General features: G+C 48.1%; 1 protein-coding gene across 1 annotated transcript; it reads right to left on the bottom strand.

The window, feature by feature from the left end:
- Positions 1 to 231: 231 nt before the first annotated feature.
- LOC149328709 (atlastin-2-like) lies at positions 232 to 5,512 on the bottom strand. Its single transcript, XM_089559664.1, has 10 exons — positions 5,377 to 5,512; positions 4,282 to 4,606; positions 4,014 to 4,226; positions 3,722 to 3,940; positions 3,508 to 3,672; positions 3,401 to 3,457; positions 3,275 to 3,346; positions 3,071 to 3,217; positions 1,194 to 1,435; positions 232 to 529 (listed from the first exon to the last, which is right to left on the bottom strand). Coding segments are annotated over exons 1-10 (1,566 nt in total). The 5' UTR covers positions 5,379 to 5,512; the 3' UTR covers positions 232 to 405.
- Positions 5,513 to 8,398: the final 2,886 nt, after the last annotated feature.

Raw genomic sequence — 8,398 nt, 5'->3', positions numbered from 1 at the left:
CTTATCAGTAAGTCGAAATAAAAGCTTTACAGCAAAGCATGTGGGGTATACCTAATTAAAAATTTTGCTTGTAGTGCCTTTCAGCTGATATTGATAGCTTTTATCCCCCAAGGATCGCTCTTGCACTGGCGTTGGCCCCAAAAGTAGCTCTGCAGCGCATTGTGGCAAGACACTTATAATATATGTGGCACGATGACGTCAAAGACAGTACAAAATCCATTTGATCCGAGATAGACTGGAAGTGCATCATTTATTTGCTGGTTCTGCCATGAGTGGGATTGCTTCTTCTTAACTCCGTAAAAAAGCAAGGAATTGACAAGCTTCTTCATTTCGAAGTGAGGGTAACTTGCAGACTTTTACTGCATAACAGAAGTAACAAGAGAAGACAACAAAATATTGCTCGCATCAATCTTTCTGCGCCATCTTGCTTTCCTCTTCCGTGGTGATATCGGCTGAAGCTTCACTGCCCATGTCCATGTGCTGTTGGAGAAGGCCGCCTGTAGCGATGGTCACAGGGGTGCCATCCGCACTGAAATAAAGCAGTTCGTATGCACCCCGCTGACAGAAGGCTGGCAGTTAATGCATAGCGGAGGCTGTACTTCGAGGAGAACTTCAAAGCACTGTTTCCAGACTGAACGCTGTACTGAGTTACGGCTTTGAAAGGAGGACGACGATTGTAGAGGGAGAAGACGGCTGATACAGCTTCACCGGCACGGTGATTCGCCTAGGGAACCCGGGCACATACCGCATGGTTCTAGTGTATACGTATTTCCAGCTTGTTTACCACGACCCGCACTCCTGGGTCTTTGCGGGATAAGCGCTTTCGATTACAATCGCTTGCCTGCCGCAGAAATTCTACATCTATACAGGGCCCTGTGTATCCATGGTGTCGCCAACAGAACCAGAAATGTATTTTATTACTCAAAAGTTTTGTTTTCTTTCCAGCGAGTCACTTCATCACACTGAACGATGGGCCAAATACCAACCAACTAGGTTTTGCTTCACCACGCGATGTTAGGTCCAACAAAGCAGCAATTGATTAGAAATTACGCTCACTTCAATACCCACTCCTCGGCGTAGTTTCAATGTTCCTCTCCTCTAACACCTAAGCATCTACACGCACCTTTAAAAATATTTTTGGCAGTAGTACTAGTTGCCGAGCAAGAATGATGTACACAAGAGTGCCTACTCACCTCGGAACGATGAGATTTCCAATTTTATCACCGAAGAGAGTTGAAGCAAGAGTCAAGCCAAAGCCTGGCAAGCTCAGTGCGAATCGCATAGCCGCGCCAACAGCCAATCCAGGAGCCAACGGGGCGGAGAGAGCAAGAAATCCAGCCGACACTAAAGCAGTCTTGAACAGATTAATCGAGATTTCTTTCAAGCTTTTTCCTTCATTCCTCTTAACAAATTCCTCAAACGTCCTGTCAATAGTCTGCAAGGTGCAAAGAAAATGCGACTAAACATTTCGTCACGTTCTAGATCAAGAAGACTAATTCTATGCCAAAAACCTGCTGTGATTTCCTCTAACATGTTCATGTGGACCATCTAAAAAAAAAAACAAAAAACAAAACGCATGCAGGACGATTGCACTTTTGTAGAACTCAAATTTACTGTGAAGATGTTGGTTGTAAAGCTGCGCCTTGCTTTAATCCGACCACTTCGACGTTCTCGTATGCTCTTCGCCACTTCAGTCCTCCTCGCCAGGCCAACGCTCATCTGAATTCCATTCCGCCTGCCCTTATGCTACTCATCCTCACTCTTTCGGTAGGTTATCTCGAAGTTATTTGTGACCATTAAAACCAACGCGGCCGAGAGGATCTGTAAGTCCGTTCTTGGACAATCGCTGAGCGCGTTTGTTGCTTTTAGCGCCGCAAAATTGTTCGTTTCTTTGTGGAAGCTACTGAGGCCACTAAGGGTTTAGTTATGCAAGCCTTTTGCCTCCTTTCTGACAGTGTCACCAACACGTGGAACTATATAGCACTCAGAAACTTTGAAGTAGAAACATACGTCTGATAGATGGCCATGCAAGACCAAAATTTTCAAATTGGATGGTCTTAGGCCGATGGGCTTGTCATCCTGGTTACGTTTCATGAGGGAGCGGCTAAGCTAGGGAGGTCCACGGACTGGAGAAATTTTGCAATTACCATGACTCTGTGAATGCTGTACTGCATTGACTGGTGAAGCATCGCTGACCTTGGGTGAGTTCTAACATGTGAGCGCCCATACTTTTAAATTGCGCATTGAAACAAGAATGAACATCGCTTATAATTTTATCAACAAAATATTTTAACACAATTCATCCTTGTATGATATACTATGGGCGCGTCGCACGACTGCGATGATCAATTTATCTTTTCCTTTATTACCTGACTAAAATTCCGCTCACTGATCGTTGATGTTATCGAAGAAGGGAAATCTGCAGACAGGAATGAACTGGAACAACTCATTTCATAATAACGAACACTTATTTGATAAACAAGCACATTATTATGCCTTTGAGGTGAGATAGGTAATCATCAAGTATTTTTGGCCACTCCAACGAAAAATGGGTCCCTGTGCCAGTCAAAAGAAATGCAACGCTAATTAGTGCCTGTAATCTAAGACAAATTTCCTCTGGAGTTCTGAAAAGCTGCGGTGCTCAAACACGCCCTGTAACTCTAAGCAGTGGAATATAGGCCGCAGTTCTTGTTAATAGTCCAGTCCTAATACATACCGCAATTGTTACACTCATCTTTTAGGGTACACTTTAAACATTGCTGCACATTTTTAACATTGGACGGCTCCGGTAAGCTACTTTTAAATCGAAAAATGTATAAATTACCCAAGGTGGGGGGAAGCTTTCTTTGTGGCGCAAGCCATTATGAAGCATGGACCTAGCGAATGAACCGCGCAGTGAACAACATGCCAGGTGGTTGAGCTCTGGCTAAACTGCTAACCTATGACAGAAGGCCAAGGCTACAGGCGCCCACTATGAGCACCTTTTTCACAATTGTCGAAAAATCGTTTCGTTGAATATAGCAAACTTCCTTCAATATATGTTCAAAGAATATGGGGAATCCATTCATACCTCCAGCAATTTTCCTCTGTATAGCTCCTCAAGGTCTTTGCCGCCCAATTTTAAGGCGCTGTTGAACACTTGTAGTGCAGTTTCTCGGTTTTGTTGGTGGCTTTTGGACAGCCCGTTCTTTTTCACACTCTTATCTCCCACACAGAGCTGCAGAGATAAGGATGGGGTTAGACAGAAGTTACTCCAAAACCACCAGTCACTTACCTTATTCATTTCACTGAGGTAAATGTCGAGGGCCTCCACAAAGGCTGTCACGTTGTTTGCTACTCCAGTAGCCTAAATAGAGTGTATTGCTAAGATTACTGGACGGATTGAAAAGTGTTTTCTTACCTCTCGCATTGATTTAGGTCCTGGTACTTTGCCGTTCTTGAATCTCGCCGCGTATATCTGCAGGAGTCGGCTACTGTAGCACGAGAAAAAATATTTAGTATTCTTACCTGAATGTAGGTGCATAGTTGCTGGCAAGTGATGATTTTTCCATTTATTCTTTTCGGCTTCAGGCTACTTGGATTTAGAATTTTAGACGACAGCTCCTCTACATGCTTTTTGAAGATGGGGTCAATGTCCGACAATCGGCCTCTGAAGTCACGGTCATTCGCCACCTGCATGGGCAGCATTTTACCCTACGCCCTTTGAGAATTTTTTGTTTACCTTAAGGCCCGGGTGAGGCATCAGAAAGCATTTGATCTCTTCGAAGTTTGATTTGATATCTTCCCGAAGATTCCGTAGCTCCTCAGGCTGTTCACTAGAAACTTGCAGCCACTGCTCCAAGAACGCCCGGCCGCCTTCTTCGCCATAGCTGAACTCGTAAGGAGCACTCCAGTCTCTGATTAGAAACATGAGATCCTGGAAGGGTGCGCTGCTGACTTCCTGCGTTTGCATGATACACTGCAGTTTGTTAAGGTAGTCACCACTATTGAATAGAAGTAAGTCTAATACGTACCTTATTCACCAATTGGCCATATTCGCAGAAGAGCTGCAGGTGCAAGAGGTCGTCCTCGCCAATGTTCAGCATAAGATTGTAGATCTGGAGGGAACTAAGCATTGTGCTCAGAGAAAATATTGTTGCAGATTCTTGCAATGTAGAGTTCCCGTCGAACGTGCCTTGGGTGTCCATTAGCACCACGGCCAGCTCCCCGCCTTGTGGTGTTTCCACCTGGATAGGAACTTGTTATAGATTGTGTCTTCTCAACTAGATGCCAAGGACTTACCAAGAAAACTTCACTCCAGAGAAGTATTCCCACTGTTTCGCGCTTCCATCCTCCGCGCCAACTGAAGCCGTCCAGTGTAGCATCAGACTGACTGAGTGACAACCTCTGGCATTTGTTGCGTAGGTGACGTATCAAAAAGTTAAGCAGGAATGATTTTCCTCTTCTATAAGCTCCAGCTACTGAGATAACAACTACTGGCTTGTTCTTGACATGGTCGGCTTGCAGGACTTGCATCAGCGATTCACTGAAGAGCTCCAAGTTTTCGCCGTTGAATTTGAAAATAGGCACCGCATGACCACGGTCGACTTGATCCTCCGTTGTGTTCCTACGGACACAAAGCAACGATATGCTCTACGAAGAAACACCACGAATTTTCATTGTCTTAAAGTTATCGAACCACTCAGAACTACTAACATGACCGCGCTAAAGCTCCCAGAGGATGACGATTTATTTATTATAACTTACAACAGCTGTCATTGACCGGGAGTATTTTACAAGCCAAGCAGGACATGCACACATAATGAGATAATAATATGGAATTGCGAAACATTTGACAGCCACAGCAGTTTGGAAGATCGTAAAAGTTAATGCATTGGAATATGAGTACAGCCAGAAATAATTTTGGAGTGCACAAAAAAAAACACCACATAAATATTATAACGTTCATATAACTATCTCTGAAAAGACATTGTTTTACTGCTTTCACCGCAGCCGGCTGCATCTTCCTGTCTCTATTCTCGACGTTTGCATACATGGTATTTACGTAGCAGCAGAAAACAATCCACCGAAGCCAAGGAGACAATCTTCATATCCAGAGCATTAATCAGAAAAAGAATGAAAAATCACAGCCGCATCTCTGCAGGAGCTGCTAGTCCCACAGCAACGGCTGCGTTTGAAATGCCAGTAGCAGCAGAGCGTGCGTTGGTTCGCAAAATGCCACTGCTTCAAGCTGCCCTTCAATCGCCAGATAAAAACAGGAATGTCGCTATTCTCCATCGCATTGCGAGGGCTCGCCACTCGGCGGCAGCTGTAGGAGAAGGTTAATATAAGTGCGAAACTAAGTTTTGGCGTAGAAGTTCCGAATAGTTTACTCACATTTAGCACGATGCACACACGACGCGCAGACCACACAGCCTTCACCAAAGACTCTGTGCAAGCAAGGAGCCGCGCACGGTCCAGCGCCGATAGAGAGTATGAGAGAGGGAAGAGTTATCAGAAGCGGAGGTACTCTCTCTTGGAACGGATGAATTATATCCTCTGGAAAATTGTCCGGAAGCTCTAGTGCCTTCAGTGATAAAAGAAACGGATGTACGGTAGACTTGAGTCGAACCTAGAGACTCTGAAACTCAAAGTGCGCCGCACTACTGCGACTCAGCAAAGATTCAAAGCGAAAGCGCATGCATTTGCGCATGCATTTAGTTTTACGTATATACAAGAAGCAACACGATAACACAGTGTCCGTTAGGCAGGAAAGCGAAAGATAGGCGTCCGCTGTCGGCGCTAATTCCTTGCTTTCCCGCACGATGTGGCCGCGTGAATGGGATCTCTGCAGCTGCTACGTGGCTTTAAAAAGCACAGTGGCAACGATGCTTTAGGTCTAGCCATGGGCAGTCTGTTTATAAGTAACGAAACGTTTCACAGTAAGTGGAACAGGAACATATTTTAATGATGCATCAAACGTAAATCCAGGCCGCCTGTGGTATGGCATGCGATCAAGGTCGTTCATTGTAAAACTTTCCATAGCTATCTTTACTACATGCTCCGTCAGCTCAGGTAAATTTGTTCGTAGGGCATGTTTCATCTATATAAGGCCAAGGGACACAAGACAATCATAAGTGCTTCAGCCCGCTGTACGTCCCGTTGGCAAATATATTGTCACCGACAAACCGCCGAACACAGCGCCGAACCGCCGAGCTCATACAGAACAAAGACGACGCGCGCCCACGCGCTGGGAGCCCAGGTTCGGCCACCAGGTGGCGCCGGCAGAGTGCCAGCAGTGTATCAGTATTCATAGCATGGATATTATCGTTTAGTTTTGTCAGAAGGCACCCGTGAACTACCGAAAAATAAAATTACTGAGGCTCTGATATGTACAGGGGCCGTCAGAAGTAAATGGAAGGCAACATTAACGAAAAATTTAATCATTACCCCCCTATTCATGCATCATTGAATACATATTGTTACGGGGATGTTACGGCGGTAAGTCTGTGTTGGCGGCTGCTCTGAGATGGCCAGCACTCAGCTCAGACACCGAGGGCCCAGCTACCAACTGTCAACGTCGTCGTCGTTCAGCGCACCGCCACTTCTTCGTTCACGGTCCATCGGTAACACTATCCCCCTCGGCTGAAGGCAACGTCCCGGTGCGTGTTAGGCGTGCGATGTCGATGGTGGGTGATAGGGCTTGAGGCGAGCTACATGAACGACGTCGGACTTCAGTGGAGCGGACGTCGACTTTGGGTGCAGCGGCGTGATTTCATACGTGACGTCTGTAACTGCCCGTAATACACGATAAGGACCTGTGTAGCGCGGCAGAAGTTTTTCACATAACCCCACACGACGGGATGGGAGCCACAGCAAGACGAGAGATCCGGCAGGGTAGCGCACATCATGGTGCAGGCCATCGTAGCGGTGTTTTTGAGCCTCCTGGGAGGCGGAGAGCTTGTGACGAGCAACCTGGCGGGCGGCGTCTGCTCGGGCGATCGCGTCATGCGCATATGTAGTGACAGGGCCGGCTGTGGGCAGCAGAGTGTCGAAGGGCAGTAAGGGGTCTCGTCCAAAGAGAAGATAGAAGGGCGAGTAACCAGCGGTATCATGGCGCGAAGAGTTGTAGGCGAAGGTGACAAAAGGCAAGCTTATGTCCCAGTCCCGGTGGTCGTCGGATACGTACATGGCGAGCATGTCTGTAAGCGTGCGGTTGAGACGCTCCGTTAGGCCGTTCGTCTGAGGATGATAAGCAGTGGTGAACTTGTGACGAACGGAGCACGAACGAAGGATTTCGTCAACAACTCGGGAAAGGAAGCAGCGGCCACGGTCGGTAAGGAGTTGACGGGGAGCGCCATGGTGTAATATGACGTCGTGCAGAAGGAAGTCAGCGACGTCAGTGGCGCAGCTGGTTGGAATGGCGCGAGTGATCACGTACCGCGTGGCATAATCGGTGGCGACGGCAATCCACTTGTTCCCCGAGGAGGACTCCGGGAAGGGCCCAAGTAAATCTAGCCCAACACGAGAAAACGGGTCGGTCGGGATGGGAATCGGCTGCAGGTGTCCAGACGGCAGGACAGCGGGCTTCTTTCGGCGCTGACAGACGTCGCAAGCGGCAACGTAGCGTTGGACGGAGCGGTACAGACCAGGCCAGAAGAAACGCCGGCGCACGCGGTCGTACGTACGGGAGACACCAAGATGACCAGCCGTAGGTGCGTCATGCAGTTGTTTGAGGATAGTGGAACGTAGGTGTCGGGGAACAACGAGCAAGTGCTCAGCGCCATCAGGTCGCATGTTGCGGCGGTACAGCGTGTTTCCGTCGAGCAAAAACCGGGCCAGAGAAGTGTCGCGCCGGTCGGTGCTGACGCGGTCGATGAGAGAGGTGAGGGCGGGATCCAAGCGCTGTTCGTCGGCAATGTGGGAGAGGTCGGAGATGGAGAGGACAAAGGCATCCGACGACTCACAGTCTGTAGAAGGAGGATCGACGGGATAGCGTGACAGGCAGTCTACATCTTGATGAAGGCGACCGGACTTGTGAACCACGGAAAAGGTGTATTCTTGCAATCGCAATGCCCACCGGCCAAGGCGGCCAGTAGGGTCCTTGAGAGAGGAGAGCCAGCACAGGGCGTGGTGGTCGGTGATAACAGTGAATGGGCGGCCAAACAAGTATGTGCGGAATTTTCCAATGGCCCAAACAAGAGCCAGGCACTCGCGTTCTGTGATAGAGTAATTCTTCTCGGCGGAAGAAAGAAGACGGCTGGCGTACGCAATCACGCAGTGCTGGCCGCGTTGTCGCTGAGCAAGGATGGCGCCAATTCCGTGACCACTGGCATCAGTGCGAAGTTCAGTCGGGGCAGACGGGTTGAAATGGGCCAATACAGGAGGGTTAGTGAGGACGGCGATAAGGCTGGAGAAT

This window comes from Amblyomma mixtum, chromosome 9 (assembly GCF_055824585.1).
Source record: "Amblyomma mixtum isolate Tamu chromosome 9, ASM5582458v1, whole genome shotgun sequence".
NCBI lineage: Eukaryota > Metazoa > Arthropoda > Arachnida > Ixodida > Ixodidae > Amblyomma > Amblyomma mixtum.
This window is presented reverse-complemented; position numbering and strand designations above follow the sequence as displayed.

What these genes read in the sequence shown, in the direction of transcription:
- LOC149328709 (XM_089559664.1), bottom strand. An exon ending in TCTGGAGTGAAGTTTTCTTG is followed by an intron (nt 4,227 to 4,281) that starts GTAAGTCCTTGG and finishes GTTCCTATCCAG; the next exon opens with GTGGAAACACCACAAGGCGG. An exon ending in GACCTAAATCAATGCGAGAG is followed by an intron (nt 3,347 to 3,400) that starts GTAAGAAAACAC and finishes CACTCTATTTAG; the next exon opens with GCTACTGGAGTAGCAAACAA.